A 27,497-nucleotide genomic window follows, 5' to 3' on the forward strand; every position below is an offset into this window, starting at 1 on the left:
CTCATTCAGTCAATTATGAGACAACATGATAACACATTTGCATATGTGTGCTGGTTAAATCACAGCCCATTAATCTTGATTAATGGCATCACATGAAGGCATATGTGTGCTGGTTATGTTAGCATACGTGCAATGATTCTTATGGAAATGTAGAGTTGAGATCTGCAGTAATCTTTTAAAATGATTATATATATATATTATAATAACATAATAAAATTATATCATTTTTAAATTAATGTGATCATGTGTGCATGAACTCATCATCTATTCTTTTTGGAAGGGTTGGGCAGACCTCATTTCATTTTCTAGCCACTAGAGGGCATTCTGCTCATAGAATTCAGATAAATCTTTTTGTGGGCAGTGCGTCTTTGTGGTGTATATACCTATCATTAAAATGTTAGTGCTCAGATTCGAATCCGGATTTTGTAATGTTGCAATCCTATACCTTCTCCCTCTGTCTATTTTTTGGCTCCGGTTTCATTTAAGGTTATTAATGCAGATGCCCATCAAAACAAGTAAAATAAATAATAGGCATAACCCTCAATGTGAAAAAGCGATTGTTGTTTGGAAGGCTGAGTTTTCATGAAAAAAAGAAGACTATCATTGGAGTGATCCATGTGCTTAATCTGCATCTAACCTCTATCCGCTTTATGTGGACTAGGATTAGCTATACTTGCAAATTACATACAAATATGAACATGAACACTGTAAAACATTTAGGTAACTTTTTCTTATATAGCAGATGAAAAATTAAAATTAAAAATGCATTACCAGAGTAATGCAAGTTTAGGTACATTGTGCACCATAGTAAGCATACAGGGCATGTATATGACCCAAACATGTACATTAGGGCTAGTGATGTAAAAAAAAACAAAAAAAACAACAACAACACTATATGTTCTAGTTCCCATGATCAAAGACACCTTAATTGAGGAATTCCTGGAGTGCAGAATTTTAGGTTGAACAGTCAGATTTTTTGGTCAAATTAAAACAAGATAACCTGCTGATTTAGATTAGGTCTGTCCAGTGCAGTTTATTTCATTTAATATTCATTAAGATGATCACAAATAAAATTATTGCACAATACACTCTAAAAACAGATGTTTTGACTCAAAAAAATATTTAACACAGCAGTTTGCATCATTCTTTTTGAACTGACAACTTCTAATGAAATCATGGTCAACTGACAATAGCATAAACACAAATTTGTAAGTAGATTATTTAAAAAAAGTTTTAAATAATCTTAAACCTCTATGGGTCTAGAAAATGCACAACTAGTTTAGGGCTAAAATCATTTTCCAAAGGTTTTTTTTCTACATCTGACCTTTGACCTTTTTTAGGTTGCCAAGAAGTGGACTCTCTGGAAAAGGTACAGAAAACATGTATCCCCTAAAAGGACTTGATGCACAGATGTTTTGGTCTTTGAGTTGTTGTTTTACAAAGTGTGCATGAAAAATTACCAAAAACTTTAGAAACTTTAGAAATTTGGATGTACAATGATATATTTTACTCTAAAATTAACTCACCTGTGGTGCCTTGACAGCATGTGACCTAACAGCCTGTGTGCTAATGTCTCATTCACTTTCTTGTTGCCAAAAATGTCAAGTACATGGCACAAAGTTTTTAATTGTATTGGCTGGAGGGGATGTCATATGATAATACTAACATGTAAAAACATTTTGGTTGGATATTATTTCTGGATTTAATTTTTTTTTCTTTGCGTCATTAATAAGTGACGATGCCCCATGAGTGCCCTGAAACCAATTCAGCTTAAATGAAAAAAATAGCAGCTAGCATAAAACAAGCTCAATGTAACTTACTTAACATGCAAATATGATGAACAAGATATTATCTGTCATTGCTCATATGGTGAATGTATACCATCATGTAGCCACCCACAACTTAACCTAACAAACTCTACTCTTCAGCACAATGGTAAACTTCAGCATAGCGGAAACTCTTTTAAATGTCAAACATAACAGCTTTAAAACACATAAAATAACACTTAATTTCAACATGTATTATCACTATCCAATAGCAATGAAATTCCATTCATTCATGCTATAGGAGAGGAAGAATTTTCTAAACTCGTTAAATCATCTAAATCGACAACATGTATGTTAGACCCTATACCGACTAAGCTACTGAAAGAGATACTTCCAGAGGTCATAGATCCTCTTCTTAATATCATTAATTCATCTTTGTCATTAGGGTATGTACCAAAAACTTTTAAGCTAGCTATGATTAAACTGCTTGTTAAAAAATGCTACTTGATCCTACAGAATTAGTCAATTACAGGCCGATCTTGAACCTTTTCTGTCAAAGATACTAGAGAAGGCATTATCCTCACAATTATGTTCCTTTTTAGAAAGAAATGATATCTGCAAGGATTTCCAGTCAGGATTTAGACCGTACCATAGTACCGAGACAGCTCTCATTAGAGACACAAATGATTTGCAATTATCATCCGATCGTGGTTGTGTCTCTCTATTAGTGTTACTCGATCTTAGTGCTGCATTTGACACCATTGACCACAACATTCTTTTAAATAGACTCGAAAATTATGTTGGCATTAGTGGAATTGCATTAGCATGATTTAAATCATACTTATCTGACCGTTATCAGTTTGTAGCAGTAAATGATGAGATGTCTTATCAATCAAAAAGTTCAGTATGGCGTACCACAAGGCTCAGTACTAGGACCGTTGCTGTTCACTTTGTACATGCTACCATTAGGAGATATCATTAGGAAGCATGGCATTAGTTTTCACTGTTATGTCGACGATACTCAGCTCTATATTTCTTCAAAACCTAACGAAACTTACCAACTCACAAAATTAACGGAATGCATAGCTGATATAAAAAATTGGATGACTAGTAATTTCCTACTACTTAACTCTGAAAAAAACAAAGATTTTAATTATTGGACAAAAAACTTCCTCACGTAATAATCTAGAATACTGTCTAACACTTGATGGCTGCTCTGTTAAGTCTTCGCCGTCGGTTAGGAACCTGGGTGTGCTCTTTGATACCAATCTTTCATTTGAAAGTCACGTGTCTAGTATCTGTAAAACCGCATTTTTCCATCTTAAAAATATATCTTAATTACGTCATATGCTCTCAATGAAAAATGCAGAACAATTAGTTCCTGCGTTCATGACCTCAAGGCTAGATTATTGTAATGCTCTACTGGGTGGTTGCCCTGCACGCTTAATAAACAAACTACAGCTAGTTCAAAACGCAGCAGCTCGAGTTCTTACCAGAACCAGGAAGTATGACCATATTATCCCGGATCTGTCAACACTACATTGGCTCCCTATTGAACGTCATATAAATTTTAAAATATTGCTGATTACTTACAAAGTGCTAAATGGTTTAGCTCCGCAGTACTTGAGCGAGCTCTTAACGCATTATAGTTCTTCACGTCTTCACGTTACAGTTTTCCTAACATTGTCCGGTGAAGCAGACACACTCTGTCAGTTCAAATCTAGACTAAAGACACATCTCTTTGACCTAGCATATACATAACACATTATAAACTTCTATAATTCAATGTTAGGCTGCATAGATTAGGTCAGCTGAAACCGGGAACACTTCTCATAAATCCTGATGTACTCGTTACATCATAAGAAGAATGGCATCTACGCTAATATTAGTCTCTCTGTTTATCCCGAGGTTTACCGCATTCCACCTGGATCCAGGCCGTATCCAGATCTGATGAAGGACCTGCGCCTGGACGCGACGACAACGCAGTGCTGAAGTGTCAACTAGTCTCTCCCCTGTGAAGGCCTCCTTTCCTTCCCTTTACCTCTGTACAGATAAGATGTTGTTGGGATAATTCTGGTTCGCGTGGCTACGTGGAAGTGATAAAAATTCTGTATTCTAAATTTTAAGGCCAGACAAGTAGTATGTTGAGGGTTGATTTGTAGGGAAGGACTACACGCCTGCGCACATATATATTCAAACGCGCAAACCTATAGACTAAACACATAATACGCATGTGCACGCCATCAGCATTCTCACAGGTTCGCGTTTTTAAAGTTTGCGCAGAGAGAACTTAAGGGTTTTCTGTTAGAACGGTGTTGTGGTGTTGTAGTGGCCCCTAAGTTAATAACTAATGATCGTTGATGGAGGTGGTTATGTACTGTATGATAGTTCTTTCATCTCTGTAACTCATTTCTCATAAGCTTAACTGATGGTGTTACAACTCACCCTATGTTAAAACCAGCTGCATCCGAAATTGTATAATTCCCTACTATGTAGAAAGAAAAAACAGTATATGACAAAAGAAGTCTGTCTGAATTCACTGACCTACTTCTGCTGAGATTCTGAAGTGTGCATACAATTGACACTTTGCTATCCCATGAGGCCTCACGGGAGAGGGTTTGTGAATGGCAGTGATGCGACGTAAGTCACATGATAATGACAACATGGTGAATATAGTATGTCCAGTAAGTACTTATTCAAAATAAGTGTCTATACTCAAGAGAGCATGCGATTTCGGACGCAGCCACAGTGGTACATTTTATGTCACTAAATTATTAATTAACAATTGTTTAATTATTGCTTAATTGCTTAAAGCTGCAGTCCGAAACATAGACTGTATATAACAATGGACGTTGTGTTCGTGACATGACCCGTAGGTTTCTGAAGAGCATTTTTGAAGCCCAAAGTGGGCGGATAACTGAAAATGGGCAAAGAGGCGGGATTAGCTGAGGTGACGTGATGCTAACAGACAGCAGACAAGCGACTAGTAGTGACAGCAGCGGCAATCCACCTGTCACTCAAGTGGCCACACCCTAAATTAATGCAGAAATTATATTAATATAATGTAAACGGAGGAGTTATAAAAAAATCACCCCTCCTCACAGTTGTCATGAAGGGCAAAATTAGCTATATAGACCAAAACCACTTTTTGTACCAAGTCAAGTCATGTCAAGTCAAGTCACCTTTATTTATAAAGTGCTTTTAACAATCTAGATTGTTTCAAAGCAGCTTTACAGTGATAATAGGAAATTACAATAACAGAGAATGTTTTGGCTTTACAGCAGCTCTAGATTAAAGTTATTGTCCAGCTAGAGTTAGTTTTGATTGATGGATTCACTTCCGTAGCAAAGATCATTAGTTATACCAGGCTGTAAACACATTTTTTCTGTAAAGTTAAAAGCTGCCATTTTAACATGGGGGGTCTATGGGATTGACTCTCTTTTGGAGCCTGTCTCTATTGGCCAATCGATGAATTGCAGTTTAAGTCACTTCCGCGTTGGCTTCAATAGAGGGACCGGAAGCTTGCCGCTTGGTCCGAAACTATTGGTGCTCTAGAGGTTAACAAACAGAACTGCATGCACCTTGCAGAAGAACATTGTAAAAAAGTCCCAATATAAACACTTATTTTAGGTGTACCGCAATGATTCAGGGTACTCGCTAATTATATACATTTTGAACACAAAAAAAGTTACAGACTGCAGCTTTAAATATGAATTGATTGCTTAATTATTTAATTATTTCTTAATTCCTGAATTTCCTCCCAGGAGTCAATAAAGTACACTTGTCTGTCGTCAAATTGTGCCGTTTTCATTGTATTCTGTTTAATAAACTTTGTCATCAGATATCAGAAATAACTATGGCCCAAATATTAAACATCAGTGAAATAACCTGCTCTATTGCAGTCAATAAAATATGTCTGTCAGATTATCTTTAAGTATGGGATCTGTGAGTTACTCAGTGTATGCAATTAATATTATCTGCTGATAAACATAACTTTCTTTCCATTCCAGAACTCTGCTTCTGATCAAGCATAAATGCATATAAAGCACCATGATCTAAGTATAATTCGGTCTAGCATCAGCATTCCTCAGCCAACTCCAAGGGTGGTCCATGTGGAGCGTCGTCTAGCTGCTGTCTGCCTTCACAATGCAAGGCATCGACAGGCATTATAGCAAACAAACAAACCAACAAACAAGCAAACACACAAAGAGTAAACAGGATCAGGAGCAGCTTCATTTGAGGTGTGAGAGAGCTGATTACAGTTGAGAAGGGTCTTTTTCATGGACACCCCCTCTAGAGTAGTCTGTCTTAGATTGACCACAGAGGTATAGCTCTCTCCAGCTGTGTGTCTTTGACGTTACGTCTTGTTGGAATGCATTGTCTGAGCGCTGCCGTTCTCACGTGACATGCTGCTGGTTTTGTTGACAGGTCGACATTTGGCTGTGGATGTCGGTATAGATGCATATAGATGTGAACATAAATTCTGTTTTTGTTAACTGATTGATTCTTACTTGCCAAAATAATCTTGAAAGTTTATTATCTCCATTCTGTCACCTGATTGAGTTTTGGCTCCATGCCACTGTCGCCTTTGTCGCTTTAGTCTTTTGGCTTACTTAGTCGGAGACACTTTATATTCAACAATATTTTTTGATCTGCCTGCATTGACACCATTATATGAGAACTGAACTGAGCTGGACGATGGTATCACTGTTTTCTCCAGAGCGGCTGTATAGATACATTTTTTACAAAAAAAATTAACCATCACTGAACTTACTTAAGCTGGACTATAACGCTATTTTCTTCTAGATCTCCTGTACAACCGAAACAAACTTTGTTGCATTATTTTACTGTTATCACTGTAAAGCTGCTTTGAAACAATCTGTATTGTAAAAAGCGCTATATACTGTAAATGAAGGTGCCTTGACTTAAAGAACCTTTTGTGCAATGGAAAGACGTTCTTCATGTAACAATTAATGCCAATAAAGAACCTTTATTTGGAGGGTCCAATGCTGAATATAAAGCCAACTGACTGATGTTTCGTAAACTGGGCACTTTTTTTTTTTTGTTTTTTTAAATCTTTTAACAGATTTCATTCTTGTCTAGTAAATATTTCACTATGAATACCTTTACTACTTTTAAGTGTGTGTGTTGTATGTAGAAATATAAATACTGTCATAGTGCCTTGTGTGTATAATTTCTGCCGTGAAACTCTAGATGGTGTTGACAATCACATTATTCTCTTTAGGGCACAGCTGATTGGTTCCTGCTGCATCAGTAGCCAATGAGCTCGCTGCTCAACCTTCAAATTCTTGGTAAGCATTTGCTGTGGCAGTCGCAGCTCGCTTTCAGAAACCCTCCACCCTCCCCAGCTCCACCTTTATTGATCTGCTATGTGTAATTCATTTTGCAGTCGTTATTACACACTTCATGATTTTTTTTACACTAAGCCTTAAATTCCCTTATTAAAACAAACTACTTTTAGCGTGACTGTCCAGATTAGTCTAATTTAGTAAAGACATTTCCTTGAAATGAAGAGTAGCTATCAATGTCGTTACCTAGCTGTTGCTGATAGCAAATTTTACAGAGGGCAATGTCATGAGAAACAGACGTGGTTTAATGTAATGTCAGAATTAAACCAGAAAGAAGGTATTTTTAAATGAATTCATCTCATTATAATGGTCGAGTGATGATGCTAAACGCACACGATTATTGTCTTAAAAAAGCTGCTTGAACAGGAGAGTTAAATATTAAACATTAATACAATACTGTACATAAAAAATACATACAATAAATGTACACTTATTGATGTGTTTATTCTTAATATGAGTTTTTGATGATTTATGAGTAGTTTTAATGAAATTAACAATATTTAGTAGTATATATATTTATTGCATTAGCATAAATAAAACTACAAAGAAATGTATAATTACAAATTAAAATAACAATGACTGTTATTTATTTCTAAAGTAAGCTATTTTAGGATAGAAGTATGTGAAAAAAGTTGTTAGTGCGACAGCTCCAGCTCTCAGACGCACTGTGTAATACATCAGTTTCCAAATTCCTCGTTCACTCCTTGCTGATATAGTGCACCCAACGGCCACACATACGTATATAGTGATTAGATTATCAGTGAACAAGTGAGCGATTTCGGACACAGCAACAGAGTCGACAATGAGAGTTGATTCCTGTGCTGGAGTCGACCCTGACTCTACAGGACTACTCAGAGTTGAGGAATTGACTCCTCATCACTACAAGTGATATAAGCATTGCTTACGTGCATGTAATCTAATGTGATCATCAGACATGAAACAGCATGTATGAAACAGGTCATTTTGTGGGTAATATTGCATGGTCAGATATTCATACAACAAAATATTCTGGGGGCCAAGAATGTTTTATGAAAATGATCAAAATGTCAGTGCTGGCTGGAAACGTAAAAAAACGTATAAAACGCTTGCGGGGAATGAGTTAAAGTACAGTTAAAGGTATTTCAAGTATAAAAATGAATACCTAAATAGAAACATAGTAGTATAGGCCTACATAAAGTGCAAAAATAATATATTAATATTAACCTAGAAGTTCGATGTTAACTTCACTTAAAGAAAACTTACAAGTAAACTTGCATTAAAAAACTACTAAACTAGTAGTTTACTGAGAGTATACTTCAAAGAGTACTTTTCTAAACTAAAAAATGTGCTATAAGTATTTATCTAGTAAACTATCAGTACACTTGTAGTATAGTTGAAGTACAAATGAAAAACCTACACTAGTTGTGTACTCAAAGTTTACTACTGTTACACTTACAGTATATTTTAAAGTATACTTTTATGCACTAAAAACTGGACCAAATTAGTCCCAAGTAGTATTGAAATAGTACACTTACAAGTATACTACTAGTACATCGATAGTAGTATACTTAAAATAAACTTTTTACAAGGGACCCAGTTGACAAGCTGTTGAACCCTAAAAGATAAAGGCAAAAAAGGACCTACAGTATATATATATATATTTCAGGGTTTGGGATCAAAGACTATTATTCAGTTGAAGGTTGGGAGTTTGTTTCACCACCAAGGAACAGTGAGTGTGAAGGCCTTATAAATAATAAATAAATAATAATCTTTCACATTATAATGTTGTAATATAATAAATAATAATCTTTCACATTATAATGTTGTAACTAAAGAGAACTAATGCATTCCATTTGTTCGTCACTGCAACTGGAACTGTTTTAAGTTCTCTCTGAAACTGTTCTGTGTGTGTATAGGCTACTGTGCGCATTTTCCTGTATGCAAAAGTGTGTAGATTGTTGTGTTCGTGATTTGTGACTTGATTTGGTTTGAAGAGAGAACTAAAGTAAATTCTTCTCTGTTCACTGAAAACTCGCACGATCAAGCTCCTTTTAGTGCCTATTCGGCTCAGTCACTTCAAATGTCTTTGCATTAAGTTAGGAGCTAAATAGCCAGTTGGCACATTTATTAATGCTTACTGAGGACAAATGTGTCTCAGAAACAGCAGGTGCTTCATTAGGTCAGTCCTCTGTTACTGGGAGTTATGGAATCGACCATCCAAAGAGTGTCCGTTTCAGAAGAAATGACACTTTCCCTTTCCAGCGGTCCATACGTCAGAGTTAAATGAGGCCGACAGAATCCACAAAGAGGCTGAAATCTAAGGGCCAATCCAAGAATGGACTGATTGGATGACTCCAGCTGTGCTGAGAGGAATTCCCAGAGCTTCACACCTACTTCCTGCAAGCGAGTGACTGCAATACGCAACCTCTGAAGGGGGCAACCATTGAACTCTCAAGCAAGTGGCAATATTTGCTCACCTGAAATACACACAACTCTTCAATTGGGCCACAGGGCTGGAGCAGGGCTTCGTGGCTCAGGCAGCTGTGAGGCAGAGAGAAGGGGAAGGTCAGGAAGTTTAGTGAGGGGGAATCGGACCCCTGCTGGGGTGTTGTTTATCGCCGGCAGTCCCATTGTATTTTACGGGAGGGAAGGCTATATTTGTCCTTAGCCACGGGAGGCTGATGAGGTGCTAATCTGTTGAGGGGCTTGCCATTGGAGTCTCCTTGTTAGCGGGCTAGCTTGTTAGCTATCCGGGCCTGTAAAACAGAGCTTGAATTTATGGGCTTCCCTCCCTGAATTCTGCCACTGTTCATGGGTAAGCAAACACAGATTGGGCACTGATGTTGGGGCGGTGGTGTCTGGGGGACCTTTGAATGAACGGCTGGGATGACAAAAAGATTGAGCTTCCCCGGTTCCCCCATGCTGTTTTTCAGTAAACATTACAAATTAGCCATCTGCATATGGATGGATCTTCAGGTGAGGCAGGAAGGAATTGCAGGGCAGAATTCTAATAACATGAGTCTGACAGGTGACTGAGTAGATTTCAGCACATATCAGTGTTTATTAACACATTTATAGCCCAAAATCTAAGCATTCATACTTACGATTTACCCTGGAATACCTGACATATGAAATTAGGGTCAGAAAAATCTAATTTTATGAAAGGGAACAGTTTATTGAACCTGAAAAAAAAAAAGGTCTGTCTTTTATGTTTTGCATCATATTTGATACATTTGGCCCATATAGGGGAGAATATGGATCTTGTACTCAAGGAGAAAAACTATGAAGCAAAGATATGCAATTTGATGCAGTTGCTGATATTTATATGACCAAAAAGTAAGATGAAATTCTGATAATGTAAATCAGTGAGATCTTTATACATAAAATGCATATAAATATCAGATGTCACCCTATATATTTCAATAATATGTCTTAGTAAGATATTTGAATGCTTAGTTTTATAATCAAAGCTGTTTTAAAACATAATGCGATACAATATAATAAGGACTGAGAGATAAACAAACCTTCCTCAAAAGCCTGACGTATCATATGTGTATATGGTCATATTGAATTATTAAAACCAATGTAAAAGTTATTCTTATGTGTTTGAATGATAAAAATCATGACATGAAGAGGGACGTTTGTACAATTATACTAAAAGACCTTTCAAAAGTATAATCAAAAGTACAATCAGATGATAGAAGGCATGTAGTAGATTGTGTACAACAGGTTTTTCAGTTTTGCTCATGGACATAATTTACAGGTCTTAAAAATGTATGTATCAAATATGATACTGGGGATAAAAACTACATAAGGCTTAAATGAATTTTGCAACAATCGTTATATTTATTAGGCATATAGAATGTGTCAAAGAAGTTAGTATATGAATACGTGAAGCTGAAAAGAGAGTAAAGCTCATGGTGATGGTTGTCTTGGGTCAGCCTTCATTCCAGCTACATTAATCCCAAACTCACTATCAGCCCGGAATACAGATAAGACTGCCCTCTGGCAGACACGGGAATAATGGAAAATGGGAACAGTCAAATGCCTTCTGACTGATGTAAAACGAGATACGTGTCTGTTTTCTTAAGGGGGTCTGAACGCCTGCATCGGTCAGTTCAAGCGATGGAAACACTGGTAATGACTGGCATTGATTTACTGAATCTACCAATTAAGACATTTTCTGGGCTTTCTAGATACATATTCTTATATCTAAAAATCTACTGCTGCTGGTCTTAAACTAAAGCATGCTAATGAAACGAGAGAAAGAGATGGCAAGGAAACACAGGAAACTCTAATCTCTTGCTAACTTCACTTTACACATGCTGTCACCTCTTTAATAAGTTTCCCTAATGAATTGATTTCAGTCAAGCCTGTGTTTACTTTACTGCAGCTCGGAGGTGAAAATGTGTCAGGTGAGTGTGAACGATGGCAGCTCGTAGTGCTCAATCTGGACTGATAGCAGTGATATTTAAGAGCTTCTCTTCCCACGGGAGCCTGCCATTTAATTAGCATACTGACGCTTGTCCTCACGTTTAATTGCTTTTGGCTTGTAATTAAAACGTGTGTTGACTTTGCAGTTCCCTCACTGATGAATAGCAATGGAGGGTTATGTGATATTACATTTTTGCTGCGGCATACATTAAAATGGAAGGATTAAAATAACAGATTTAATCCGAACCTTTTTGTCCTCAACGGGGAAATAGTTTGTCAGACATGCCAAAGCATTATAATGCATTAATCTGATCAATTAAGAGATTTACCATCTCAAGCCTTTCGATAGCCTTTGTTTTGTTCCCTCTGTCACCCCGTTTAACTTCTGCCATTTAGCTGAAATGAAGAGATGTCTGATTTTGTGCATTCAGGCCCTCGCAGGACGTGGATTGGCACCTTGTTTGAGGTATGCATGGTTGTGCTGTGGTGTTTTTGCATTACAAGAGAAGTGTATTGCAGTGGGCCTTGGTTACAGACCAAACAGAAGTGCACTACGGGGCAGCCCTCTGCGAATGCTTCTCAATATCAAAATGTGCGTATTTGAGGAAGTCCTTTAGCCCATTTACGCCACTGTTTGCGCCCCAGGCCCCTGTGCAATATCTTCCGTACCACCCCTTTGGCTTTGAATGGCATTTCAATGGCGGGTCTGCATTTCCCCCCCCTCTGCATCCAACCAGCGTTGTGTGCGTTCCCCGTCGCAATACTTTAGAGATTCATTTCCAGGTAAACATGCTTTGGTTGGCCGCAAACCTGCAGCCAACAGGGGTTGTCACAGCTGTGCCAGATAATAGCCAGAACAAACTCCTGCCTCGCTCCGGAATGTTTACTGTCACCACAGACATTTTTGCATCTTTTATTTGGAAAGAAAGAGATCCAGTTATCAGTTTCACACAGATGAGTCATAAGCTTAACCTGTTGGCCCTTTTTTACTTCAGCAGATAAATGAAGGGGTAAAAGTGCAAATGGCAAAAAAAAGAAGAAGAAGAAATTAGAACAAACACACTTTTGTTTAAAGACCTCTTTTGTGGTTTAAAAGCTTTGAAAGAGGAGCTCCAAGTAACACATTCCTGCAAACAGCAGCAGGGAATTAACTGAAATCCTGCTTCCTCATTTACCAACCCATTTACTGACATCCGAGTTTCTATCTATCTATCTATCTATCTATCTATCTATCTATCTATCTATCTATCTATCTATCTATCTATCTATCTATCTATCTATCTATCTATCTATCTATCTATCTATCTATCTATCTATCTATCTATCTATCTATCTATCTATCTATCTATCTATCTATCTATCTATCTATCTAAGGCAGGTTCTAGAAATGTAAAAATATCCTGAACTCTCTACGATCTCAAACATGAATTCCTGGTGACAAAAAGGAGAATGGAGGTCAGTGTTTGGAGATTCCATGGCAATATTTACTGAGAATACATGCCCTAATGTATCAGATTCAGGAGGATCACCAAGGCGCCACCCACAGTGACAGTACATTGCAACACATAGAGCGAGCTGAACTGCATGATGAATGATCGAGCAGAGAAGCAGGGAAAATCCTGAAGCTATAGAGAAACGCAGCGCTCCTCAATAAAACCAAAAAGTTGTGCCATCTATTGTTTTAGAGCTCAATGTTTCCAAAAACGTGACATATGCCAACCTAAGTTCAGAGGCGATCAAAGTTTATACCAATGCTCCAACGTGGTGTGTTTACTCAAAGACATGGTCCTTTTGCATTTTCACCAAATACAAGATAGTGACCTTCTACACAGAATGCGTTCACAGTCTGTCCCTTGTCTATTAATAATTAACTTCAAAATAATCCAGGAGCACACTGTGTCATGTAATTTAAAAAGTAGTTACATTGTTTTCTCAAAATGTAAGCCTAGTTACTTAGTTTAGTCTGGATTGGCAAAACTGGATAAAAAAATGTCAAGGCGTATTCATGTAAATTGTGTGATTTAGATTTGGACACCTGGTCAATGCTGTAGGGACTTGATGTTCAGAGAATATGTAGTATTTATCTAGTCATATGAGGATTCTTTGTATTAAGATAACTGGTCTGACCATTTGTGTCAAATTGTGAGATGGTCCATGCTTTCTACCAGAGACTGATAATGAAAAGTGCCATCATTGTTATTGGAATTACTGTTATGTTGTTATTTGTATGTATATTTTATGACCTAAATTAATAGTTAGCAAATGTAGCAGTCCACCACACACACACACACACACACACACACACACACACACACACACACACACACACACACACACACACACACACACACACACACACACACACACACACACACACACACACACACACACACTTGTGTTGTTATGTTTTATGGGGACTTTCCATAGACATAATGATTTTTATACTGTACAAACTGTAGATTCTGTCCCCTTTCACTACCCCAAAAAATGTCCCCACAAGGACAAGGATTTCAGATATTGCCATCTTTGTTTTGACCCCATAAAGTAGGACACACACACACAGAGAGAGACACACACACACACACACACACACACACACACATACACACACACTTCAATGTCATTAGATGTAGTAGCTTGCTGAAATGATAGGGCTGTTTTTATTAGTTTATTTTAAATCATAAAATAAATTATAGAAACATAGAATGAACGTACTTAATGAAAATGATCAATACAATGGACAAGTGTTAATACGACTACAAATGGCAGCAATGTCAAACTTTTCTGCCTCTAATAATTTAACTGCCAACTAACGGCAACTAAACACAAATATTTTAATGACAGGCCATTTTCATTTAAACAGAAGGAATACAGTTTCTTAATACTCAACGAGTTCTCCAAACAAGGTAGCCTACATATATTCAGCAAATATTAAGCCAAAATGTCCAGTAATGACCCAGTTTTAATTGAGTACGAGTTAGTAGGCTACTGTTACAATATTTCATCGAACGTTGTGAAAGAAGGTTTGCCTTCATAACAGTACCATCTTATAAGATGCTAATACCATACAACATGACAATCCACAATTAGAAACTGCGACGAATTTGCAGACGTTTTTTTCTTCGGCGACGTTCCACGCGTTTAGCGGTGTCTGTGAGCACGTCAAACTTACACCGTTTACACAATACACACAGGTCCAAATAAACTCCGTGATTATATTTGCAAATGGTTATCCCTGTTATACGCAAATACACACTATATCTGATCTCATTACGATGCTGGTGAGGCACGTGTCACGTCGAAGAGTTGATGTCTCGCTGATTATTTAAAGAAATTGTTTGATTAAAATGATTGCCTAAGGAATGCTCAGTCTGCAAAATTAGCTAAAATCTAAATATATCAAATCAATTGAAACCAAACTGTAACGTTTGTGGTTTTGATCATTTATATATTACATGTTTCATTAGCCTATGTAATGCATAAAAAAAAGCAGTAGCCTATATTTGATGTAGGCTACACGCTTGCTTTGAGCATTGGTGTTGGCTACATAAAAATATATTTCGTGACATGTTTCGAGCCTGTTTGAATGGCACTAACTGAAGTGATCTGTTAAACATTAAACAATGTTATACGGTGATAAACAAGTAAATAATCATGAACGTTATTTTAAGGCGATTACACCTGAGCGCATCCACGTAGGCTATTCTGTGGAAAAATCAATTTGTATACCAAGAGAGGGCGCACTCATTTTTTTTTTTTATACCAAATCGCATACCATCAAAGGCCAAAAGAAGGATATGAAATGTAGGCTTAAAAAGTATCTAAGCAGTTAAGTTGTATAAAGTAAACTGTTATTTCGTTGTCTTCAGTCTGTGCACCAAGCCACCACCAGCTAAATATCGTGGAGAGTCAAACAAAGTGAATAAATGTTAGGATACTTTGTTTAATGAAGGCAATCAAATCTTGCCACTGAGCTTTGCAGAATCAACACCGATGACCTGCTCTTACATCAGCAAACTGTGTACCGCTATTAGTTACATAAACTAGAGCGCAGGCAAACAAATTAATTCAAAACAGCCGAAAACATTTACGCGTTTTGATCTATCCCTGTATCATTGTCATCCTTTCTCTCATATTTAATCTTATTACAGAATTAAAGGCTATATTTTTAAAAACAGCCAGCTGTCCTTTTTCAATTAGGCTACTTTTAAAGATTTAATGAACAGTTAAACATTTTGTTTAATGGAAATGTATGGGCTTTAAAAGAAAAAGAACTAATAAAATATAATAGGCTAATAATAAAAGAAAGTGAGATTGATTTGCTTATGTCATGCATTTAACATCAATTAACATTTGCTGTGCATAATAAACGCTGCTTGTGAATTATGAATAACAAAACAAAACAAAACTAAAACAAGACATGTAGGCAGATGATTCATCTGAATAAAGACTAGGCTATATAGCCTACTTGAACCCAGAGCTTTTGGCGTTCTCCTCAATTTTATCTGGATGTGATTTCAAACCACTCCTCTCACGGTAGTCCAAACTTCTATTCCCCCCTTTCTCCCGCTGGAATACAATAAGATTAGGATATAATGAATCTTTTCAAATGGGGCTGCTCTTTTCAAGCTGCGCAGGTGTACAATAGGGGGGCAAATGGAGAAGTCTCACGTCTAGGTGTGAGCAGATTATTCAAATAGGGGCCGAGTGAAGCAGTAGGGATTGGAGGCTCGCCCGGGCGCACAGAGCTATATCACAGCGCTAAGAGCCAGCAGCAGGCGTCATTTCAACCAGAAACACACACACACACACACATACACACATGCGCCAGCTCTTGACAGGAGGAGAGCACAACGACGACACGAGTGTATCCCGTGGTTGTACCACCTTTGGCTGCCAAAGGACACACAATACCAGCATTTCTCGTGTGGGGAAGCGTTTTGAAAAGTAGAAGGAGTTTTTTTCCAGGATGCTCGGTGCTGTCAAAATGGAGGGACACGAACACGCAGCAGACTGGAGCGCTTACTACGGAGAGCCCGAGGTGGGTAACTCACCTAAATAAATATATATGTATTTTTTTTCTCCTCGTCGAAATCCGATCCGGTTTTATACAACTCAATATTAGCCCTGAGATAATATTAACTTTGAGATCAAATATTGACTTGAGGCGCCTCCAAATCCTCCCCCATCATCTCGACGCCCTGCACTATCCTAACAAAGTTGTGCTTGACATGCAATGCAAACTTTTCATTTCCAATTATGGATACCGACGAATACATGGGTTTTATTATTCAACAACATCGGGCGTCCAGAAGCGAAAATAACCGCGGGCGTTTGACTTTTGAACAGATCCAGGCTACTATTGTTTTTTTAATTTCTGAGCGGCGGTAATATCGACTCAACAACAGCGTTTTGCTGCAATATGTTGGAAACCTAAAACTGACCAAAAAATAAAATAAAAGTAAATATCCTCCCGAAAACAAACTTTCACTTTATCCTGACGCATGGTTCTAAATATCTAGCAGTTTTATAGTTTTTAAAACCCCAACTAAATGAGCTATTTAATAAAAACAATTCTGATTTGGCTATGATTAAAGAACCTTTAGGGAACCCAAAGTTACTTTAATGTTTTTATTTTTATGTTAGCCAAGCCAAATGAATTTTAAACGTATACAACTTGGAGTTGCATTAATTAATCGCTTTATCTGATTTCCTTCGCAGTGTTACACCTCGGTCAGCAACATGAACACTGGACTGGGAATGAACTCCATGAACACTTACATGACTATGTCCGGAATGAGTTCGACTGCGAACATGACAGCAGCAAACACCATGAACATGTCCTATGTCAACACGGGTATGAGTCCTTCAATGACAGGCATGTCCCCCGGTGCGGGAGCGATGGCCGGCATGGGCGCGGGTATGACGGGCATGAGTGCAGCCCTGAGCCCGACCATGAGCCCAATGGCAGCGCAAGCACCCTCCATGAACGCCTTAACCTCGTACAGCAACATGAACGCTATGAGCCCCATGTACGGCCAGTCGAACATAAACAGATCGAGGGACCCGAAGACCTACCGGAGGAGCTACACGCACGCCAAGCCACCCTACTCGTACATTTCCCTAATAACCATGGCCATCCAGCAGTCCCCCAGTAAGATGCTGACCCTCAGCGAGATCTACCAGTGGATAATGGACCTTTTCCCTTTTTACCGACAGAACCAGCAGCGCTGGCAGAACTCTATCCGCCACTCGCTGTCCTTCAACGACTGTTTCCTGAAAGTCCCGCGCTCCCCGGATAAGCCAGGCAAAGGTTCGTTCTGGACCCTTCATCCCGACTCCGGGAACATGTTCGAAAACGGCTGCTATCTGAGAAGGCAAAAGCGCTTCAAGTGCGACGTTAAGAAACTTAGCAAGGAGCCGGGTCGGAAAACTTCGGAGGGCGGATCGAACAGCAGCTCCGAGAGCTGCAACGGGAACGAGTCTCCTCATTCCAACTCGTCTAGCAACGAGCACAAAAGATCCCTGTCTGACATGAAGTCGGGTCAGGGTCTGAGCCCGGAGCACACAGCCTCTCCGACCTCCCAGGCGCAGCATCTCCTGGCGCAACATCACTCTGTTTTGGCGCATGAAGGACACCTGAAGCCAGAACACCACTATTCCTTCAATCACCCCTTCTCCATCAACAACCTCATGTCCTCGGAGCAACAGCATCACAAAATGGACCTAAAGACATATGAGCAAGTGATGCATTACGGTTACGGCTCTCCGATGGCCGGCGCGTTATCCATGGGCTCCATGGCCAGCAAAGCGGGCCTGGATTCCCCGGACACATCCTATTACCAAGGTGTGTACTCCAGGCCCATCCTGAACTCTTCCTAAACCCGCACGGACCTTGTGACAATTTGTACATTTGTAAAATGGTTGTGTATATGTATTCTGCTGATTTTTTGACGTTTCCCGTTCATTTAGATGTTCATTAGTAATTCTTTTGTAAAAGAAATGTTGACAATGTGACGAACTCTTCGAGGCGGCTTTTGAAAATGGACCAAAATCACACCGAAGGACTGCGGACGGATTGAACTTCTTCAATCACTTGTGTAAACTTATTTATGGCTTGTAAATGTGTATTCTTGTAGTTGATGACAAGAACAGAATCTATATTAAAGTGTTATTTGGATTTTTTTCTCAATTCTGATTTTCTCTCTTTTGTGTTGTCAACAACGACAATAATAATAATAAGCGTCATTTTGCTCAACGAATTATCAGTGGATTTGCACATATACGAACCACTTGTTACTTGTGAAGCTACATTTATATCGAATCATGCCACAGATAAATTATATAGATCGAATTAATTTGATTGAAATGTTTTTGAATTGGTTTGCATTTCAAACCTGACCTAAATTAATATCAGCAATAAAAACAGAAAAATAGATCATGAAATTAGTTTTTTTTTGATAAATGAAATAAGCTGAAATGCGTTTAATTGTTAATATTTCGAAACATTCATCAATGCCCTAAATATTCAGCTGTAAACTACTTACAAATGATGCTTCTTGAAAGATGTTGCATTTTACGTAAAAAAACATTTGAAATATATTTTTCCCTATCACGACAATAGTGTTGTGTTCATAAACCCATTTTAAAAATCATATATGACTTCGCAAATTATTTGCATATAATATTAATATAATATGCCCCACACATTTATATATATTTACTATACACATTAGCTAAATTATAGCTCTTGTATATTTTATATGCAAATAATTTGCGTATCCATACGGAACCTCCTTTGTCTGTCGTTACAATATATGTCGTTACAATATATATATATATATATATATATATATATATATATATATATATATATATATATATATATATATATATATATATATATATATGCAATTTATTATATATATAGCCTATATATATATATATATATATATATACACACACACACACACACACACACACACACACACACACACACACACATATATATGAAATGTATTATATATATATATATATATATATATATATATATATATATATTATATTTATATAAATATATTTATATTTATATAAAGCTCTCTTTCTCTCATATAGTTTAATGGCGGTAATTGCAACAAATATAAGATGAGCATCATTTAACAAAATGAGGCATATAACAGACATAAATAAAACTGAAAACTTCTGAACTGAGAAACATCTTCTGTCATGTTTATGAAGTCTCTCGTTTCTTTCCAACATATGAATAAAGACGTGAGACGCATTTGATGTAAACAGTGGAAAAATACGCCATATTAATTAAAAACAGAAAAATAAATATTTGAGTGGAGGGGTATATATGAGACAGGCACAAATAAGGAAGCTGTGTTACAGGCTTTCCCCATTTAATAGTAAACTTGCAGATCAAGAAGTCACCTGTGTGAAACAGATCATCACGAGTGCGCGCGCGGACAGAATTATCCCTCAACTTGAATAATGTCAAAGAAGGCCTGGTTTCGTTACCTGTGTTTTTAGTTCTCAGTCCATTCCATTGTATTTCAAACCCCCATGATCTGCGAATAAACACAAACTGGTAAACAATGAAAAAGGCGGTATTAATACATATAGGATGTGTACATGAGCAATCAAATCACACGAGTGTAAACTTTGAATAAGAGCACGTCACTTCTAGGCAAATTTACACAGAAATTAAATTTCGGTGCCCCTCGTTTTAGACATAATGCTAGGCTGAATTTTTATAGCGCACTGATCGATATCTTGGTAAAATAATCATTTTTTTAAACTAGCGGGGCAGTGAAATCTTTGCTTTGTTGCTAAAGTCAACAGTGACAGAGTTTGAGCTCAAATAAATGCCGTGAGGCTTCCAGCCCTGTGCAGAAGGCAGCGGGAGAGACTCCAGGACAGGTACGAACATTTTCATGATTAAATCCAGCTCGCTTCTGCTGCTGCTGAGGCTTTCGATGCATGCTTTGTGCTTCGCGTAATGGGGATTTCTGCGCGCAACTTCGATTTCACGGCAATAGTGTTGGACGCTTGAACAGACACAACTCAAGTGCTGATGTGAAGGGGCTCTTTCAGCCGACTGTCAGAAGCCTATTCCAGCTGATTGATGCCAATGATACTGGAGAAGAAATGCATTGGTTTCGCCGTGCCAATAACTGATGCCCATCAAATGGAGTTCAGGTACATAGCAATGATGTTTTTCCTCCGGCAAACTTGCTGTCTGGATGAACGCGCAGGCAATGCCACGAAATGATCAGCGCGGATACATGATTTTACGCTTATTCGCATTTTACGAAAGAGAAAAGTTCGACGTATTCAATTATTTTCGCCAACCAAGACGCAAATTTTGCAGACGAATTTCTGGTGCGTTAGAGACACAAATGACAGCAGACATAAACGTGAGGATAACATTTAGCAACACCCTAGGTGCACTTCATGCTTGACAAAAGACAAAATAAGTGTTAACATGACAATCTACAGACAGATGAGTGACAGGCCATTTTTTTTTTCTTTAATTCTTTTCATTACTTTTTTAAGCAATTTACATAAAAACGTAGATTGGTCTAATTTAATACAGAAAAGTAAGACCGATTACCTCTAACTAACTGCTTGGTCAGAGTAGTTCTTAAGACACAGTCTTAATATAATGGTTATATGCTAGCCTACTGGCCCCAGGTTTAATAAAAATATAAAAAACAATGGTTACCAAATTGAATGAGTAACAATAACAATAGCTACTCAAATTGTTTCCCTTATGGTTCCGCACAATTCTAACAAAATAAGCATCATTAATAACAACAACGATAATAATAATAATAATAATAATTATTATTATTATTATTATAATAATTATTATTATTATTATTATTATATTAGTGATTATTTAAGACAGGAGGCCTGGAATGAAAAACTCCCTGATGCTTTTAGGGGATACTTTCAAGGATATTTAATATAAAAGTGAGATCTAAAAATAGTTATATTTCGATTGCTAATACCTATATATAATGTGTTTAATTTTTGGAAAACATTGTGGGCATTTTTAAAAAGCTATAATTTAAAAAGAATTAAAACAAACTAGCCTATGTCTGTTGTTATAGCAGCGAGATCAGCTTTTCCCTAGTGTGTTTTCCCCTTCTCATTTAGGTAACCCTGTTTAATTGGAGTCGTCCAATTTGCATATCATACTGCAAATGAAAGCCAGAATGTAAACAACTGATCCTCGAAATTCTCATTAAGAGTATGAAGTTTCTCAAGGAGAGCAATGGGCATCATCACCTAAACTTTGAAGTGCGCCACATACAAACATACTTTATAATGCAGGCCTAATGGTTAACAAATCGTCAGTTATTGTAGGCTACACTTAAATCAATGGAAATAAAACTTTATATTTCTTCATTTGAATACACATTAACTCCTGATATTGTTACATAAACTATACATGTAGTGCTAGCTAATTTTGGAATGGAAACAAAAAATTCAAATAAATTTAAACATTTAAATTAGTGCATCGGGTCATCTAATGGTTTTAGCCCGTGTTTTGCTCTATACTCAGTGCTGGAACACCCAAGTGGAGCTGGTCTCCAGGGAGATCTGCGGGACACCCATCTTACAAGCTGTAATGCCGCTTTAACCCATTGCTGGGGAGGGACCGTTCACACTACCCGATTTAAGACCAAATACTCTTAATCCTGCTGCTGTCCCACACTACATTAATGCTCAACACAGACGCCTAATCTACGCCCTAAAGTTAGAAAGGCAGTTTCACTGCAATATGCCGAATAGGATTAGATTAGTCTTTGTAATAGTCTTTAAGGCATTTTAAACGCTGCGCAATGCGATTACATGTAAAAATATCCCCCCCGAAACAGATTTTGAAAAAATAGTTATAATGCATATAAACAACAACAGTCATCACAACAAAAATAAGACTAATAATATATCAAAGTAGGCTAATATTTCCGTGAATATTTCTACGTTATGTAGCCCGCTGAGTGAAATGAAATGTCCCCTTCCCCCTCCCCCCAAAAATACCATATATATATATATATATATATATCATAAAATGTGGAGCATGCTTTTATATTACATAGATATATTATATACATTTATATTAAGATAATATTTTATATGTAAATATATTATCCGTGTAATATGATAAGCATGATAGACACGCCTCTGTCTCTTCAAGTCAATAACCTGATCAAATGTACATTTAAGATTCATTCCACAGAGTAAAAAAAAATCTCATTAATCTTGAGATCTAATTCACCCCATTTCATTGGCTGGAGTTATTTTCTGACATTTGATATAGTGCATAAATACATTGTTGGAGATTACTTTATCAATATGAAATGAGCTGATTTATTTTCTAAATAAAACACTCATGAGCATTTATTAAGCAATTTACTATCATGCAGATTAGGTAATTAAAGGATGAGTAGGCGGCATTGTTTTGATATGAATCATCACCAGATGTTTTTTTCTTTTATGTGTGTATCACATTGCTTTTAATGTCATGTACATGCCCAACCCTTCAAACTCTGAATAGGAACATTGTCTGTTATTCTTTTGCGTTATCATAGGGAAGCTGTTGTTAAATGGCCTGCATGCTGTCAGGGTGTTGTGGTCGGAGAATCTGGCCGAATGGAGCGGAAATAGTGTAAGAGAGTGACGGGTCAGGCCTGTGTTCACACACATCCAACAGCTTGGTGTGAAATTCTTGCTGAGACCTACAGGCCAAACCACATGTCCATTCAACAAACCCATTCGCCCGATTCACTGCTTAAACATAAGCATCTTTTAGGGATAAAATTACCTGGATAAATGCCAGAATCTGTTTTATGGCTAAAATAAGTAGGATATTAAATAAGAAATGACAGCGAGAGGCTCTTAGCCGTCTAACATACATATGTACATGGTATGGATGCCAATAGTTCACAGACTTGCCCGACGTTTCTTGCGGTCAAATGACAAAATCTAAGTCACTGGAAGGACACTTGACTCATTAAATCTTAATGAAAGCAATAAACACAGACGCCAGCAATTCATTCAGACCTCCAAACCAATCTCCATTTCTCACCAAAGGCAAACAAGCCCAGATGCCCCGGCGTGATTCCCTGCATAACAAAAGCGAATCAGATTGTGTCCTGCATGTGTTCCCAGTGCTGAAATGGTAAAGGCGATAGGTTATTCTAAGATAGAGCTTGTCCAATTTATTGTACGTGAGAGTGGTATGTCACAAAGGTGATTTCTGCATTTTTTTTTCAACATTGAGAAGCTTAGTTTAGAGGGTGATGGACATACTCATTCAACATTCATGAGAATCTTTTCCCTCAAGCATCCATGGGAAACGCACACACGAAAATAATCTGGATTTATGAGTTTTGTAGTGATGCCTCCTTATGTTTATTACAGCGTCTGCAATGTGGTACTTGATGAGGATGGCAGTCTATAAAGCTCATTTATTTCACTTCTGCATTCAAATCATTTGTCTGGTAAGCCACTTAACAAAAGCAGACATGAGCGAACGTGATGGGAGAGCAAATTCCAGCTGATGTTCTTTCATTTGATCAAATATCTCTGGATGCTGTTCTCGGCCACGGGCAAATTTAACCTGCTAGTAAATACATACGCAACAACTCCACAATGTCCCCAGAGACTCTATAGCAAGAGCTCTTAAAGTAAATCCCCCCAACTCAGGCCTAAATAATTCACCAACCCTTTCTCAAACTAAAGGCAATCTTCAATTTAATCCAGTATAAATGCATTTATCACAAAGAGATTAATGTCTGGGTGTTGGCTGTTAAAGAGCCTCTGGTAGGTTAGAACAGATTACTCTCAGATGCTACACAGTAGTGGTCCCCTGACACACAATGTTTAACCCCTCTCCTCACGCTGACAGCCACATAGCAGACAGTTTAATTCAATTTCCTGTCAGATCAAGAGCTTCCTGCTTTGTTGCGGCTGATTTATTATCGGCGAGCATGTCTTTGTTTTCCGATTTACAGAAGCGACGACAATAGCATCAATTAGTGAGAACGTTAACAAGGCCCCTTAGCCACATTTAAAGCTATAATAAGCATCTGAAGTGTATGTTTTAACAGCAATACAAAAACAATTGTGAATTGATGATTCCCATGAATAGCATATCAGTAGTTGTGACAACCCGATCTCACGGGAAAACTTACAAATTCTACGAGGTGGCTAATTCGTCCGAATTCATACGACCTCACTCGTACGAATTAGTACGATTTTTGCAAATTTGAAAAAAAAATTTACGAATTGCCCAATTCGTAGGAATTCATACGAATGACCTACCCCTGACCCCGCCCCTAAACCTACCCATCACGTGGGTTTAGACAAATCGTACAAATTCGTACGAGTGAGGTCGTACGAATTCGTACGAATTAGACAACTTTTTATCATTCGTACGAATTCGTACGAATTGGTCGTGAGATAGTGTTGGTTGTGAAGCACGTAAAAATCTATTTCCATGAAATAGAGTGCATTATTGCTCATCCACTTTTTCAGGGCTGTTGGTTTCCCAAACCACAGGGATTTTTTTATTAGCACTGAATGAAGCCACAACCATTTGATTTGAATCACAACATATTTTTATTTGAAGCAAAACAATATTTGAAAATCACACAAAAAGACAAATGTACAAGACTGTTGTGTACTTCATGTCTTTAGGGAGGAAAATAACTATAATCCGCACACATTGCAAATGACAATATAATTTAAAATGATGGTGAAATACTATATTAATTTAAAGCTGTTTATTACAGAGCCTCTAAAGGGACATGGTGGTGGGAAAAAAATAAGAGATTGGAGGAAAAATAATAAGTCAATGCTTTTGCGTTCTCTCGCAAATGTTTTATTTCGTCAGCCGAGAAACTTTGCATTCACTGCAAAACCTTTTGAGCTCTTTGCGAGCGAACACAAAGTTTCACGGCGGAACGCAAAAACATTTGCGAGAGAACGTGAAAGCATTGATAATTTTTCCTCCATCAACTTTTTTTTCCAGCAGCATGTCCCTTTAGGGGCTCCGTAGATTATCATACCTAGAAGAAATATATTTTAAGTTTAAAATACATGGAAATATATATATATATGTATAGTAATATATATAATTAAGTATTTTGAGAGCATATAGGGAGGCAATTCCATCATTCCCGTTGCTTCATGGGAAAGCGTTCCCTGCAGAGCTCTTTTGGTGTTATTTGCTCGCGCAACTCTCTGATTGGTGGAATTTTCTGTGCAGCATCATGGGTAATGCAGTTTCACCACAAATTCCACAGTTGAACGATTGTTAAAATATGAGTTGAAATAATGCAAACAGATGGCTTTAACATAAGCATATAACATTGATAAACAACCTCTGAGCGCACAAAAAGTTTATAATAAGTTAACATTAAAAATCAATTTCCCTATGGAAAAAAATGTATGGAATTAAAAAACTAAAATAATTAAAAGAGAAAACTGTCGCTTTTAAATTTGACAAGGCTTTGTTTGGTAGGCTGTCACTAGCAACAACCGTTACCATAACTGTGAATTAGGAAGTTTAAAAGGATCAACCATCGTTGAGGTCACTCTTCCCATAGACCGTTCTACAACCAATGCAAACCTATACCCATGCAAATCATCCACAGAGCCATTTTTACATGCAAAACAAAGCATTGTCGGAGGATGCCTTGCAACGATGCCACATTTAAAGCAAATCAGATGATGGATATGAGCAGGGAGACATATATGAGAGGCCTTTCATGCGATAGGCTGAGGCTCATATTGCCTTTACAATGCAAATGCTCTCTCTGTTGAAGCTATAGAAAAAGGGAAAAATGGGAATAGGGAAGATGAATTATTTAGCATTTGCAGTGCCCTTTGATGGTAACGGACAAGAACAACAAAAGGGTTTACAATTAATTTCAGATGTTAAATGGTGCTTGACGAAACAGCTATGTCCTTTGTGACATTTAGGAATTGTTGTTTGGCTTGGAAAAATGCTGCACGCAACTCAAAACAGACAGAAAAATTTCACTTTGCAAAGGAGAAGGGTGGAAAAAGTTTGACCCATAATGAAATGTCAATCGAACAGTACTGTTGGACTGTAATATCCAACAGTATGAGTATGCTCTTTTTTGGGAAAATGCTCAGAAATGACTTTTCACATTAACCAGACATGCAAGTTTATTTAGTCTAGATCCTGAGGCATCTGCGGCATGTTTCTAAAATATAAAAGCCAACAATCGAGGAACTCACGGCCGAAGTCGAGGGCGTAATTGCTAGGAAACATCTTACTGAACAGTTGGCGATAAACGTAGTCAGCCCCCTCCTCGGCTTAAAGCAATTAATTCAGGCACCCTGACATCAACTCTCCAATCCTCTGACAGCTTGGAGCCCAAATCAAAATGCTAGTTCTCCTGGGAACAGCAGAAGATAGCCGGCTCTTTTCTGGACTGTTTGCTCACTGGGCCTGAGAGCAATCTTCCTTGCCGAATGAAATGCAAGGACACAAACAATGTGCCGGCGAGAGAATGGAAGACGGGGAATGAACAGTTTGGACTATTTGCTCAGCAGAAGGGCAGTCACAATAGCTGGCCCATAGCTTTCCCATGCATCAAGCCTCTTAGTCTTAGGGGTCCTTTGTTGCTGGGTTTCGTTCAGATAAGAGTCCAGCTGCCCCATGTGTTTAACTCTCATTGTATGTTGTACTGTATGGTCATTTAGACACTTTAGCGTGGCTTTTCACAATTTCGGGAACAAACACGCTCATGCTACATGTTGTGCATATATCTGGGCTTCACCTCTGCATGTGCACGGGACGGCTGAGGCTAAAAGGGGGTCAAGAGATTTGAGATTTGAGGACAATGCCTCATCTTGTCAAGTAGAAGGGTTCTGATCACAAACCCCATGTGCTAATGATACA

General features: G+C 37.7%; 1 protein-coding gene across 1 annotated transcript; it reads left to right on the forward strand.

The window, feature by feature from the left end:
* Positions 1-16,244: 16,244 nt before the first annotated feature.
* foxa2 (forkhead box A2) lies at positions 16,245-18,738 on the forward strand. The gene is made up of 2 exons (XM_081393942.1): positions 16,245-16,589; positions 17,270-18,738. Exons 1-2 carry the CDS (start codon positions 16,518-16,520, stop codon positions 18,428-18,430), a joined length of 1,233 nt encoding a protein of 410 aa, XP_081250068.1. The 5' UTR covers positions 16,245-16,517; the 3' UTR covers positions 18,431-18,738.
* The last annotated feature ends 8,759 nt before the right edge of the window (positions 18,739-27,497 follow it).

This window comes from Scardinius erythrophthalmus (genome assembly GCF_964197995.2).
Source record: "Scardinius erythrophthalmus genome assembly, chromosome: 19".
Taxonomy (NCBI): Eukaryota; Metazoa; Chordata; class Actinopteri; order Cypriniformes; family Leuciscidae; genus Scardinius; species Scardinius erythrophthalmus.

What these genes read in the sequence shown, in the direction of transcription:
- foxa2 (XM_081393942.1), top strand. Translation starts at nt 16,518, where the DNA reads ATGCTCGGTGCTGTCAAAATGGAGGGACACGAACACGCAGCAGACTGG. An exon ending in CTTACTACGGAGAGCCCGAG is followed by an intron (nt 16,590 to 17,269) that starts GTGGGTAACTCA and finishes TTTCCTTCGCAG; the next exon opens with TGTTACACCTCGGTCAGCAA.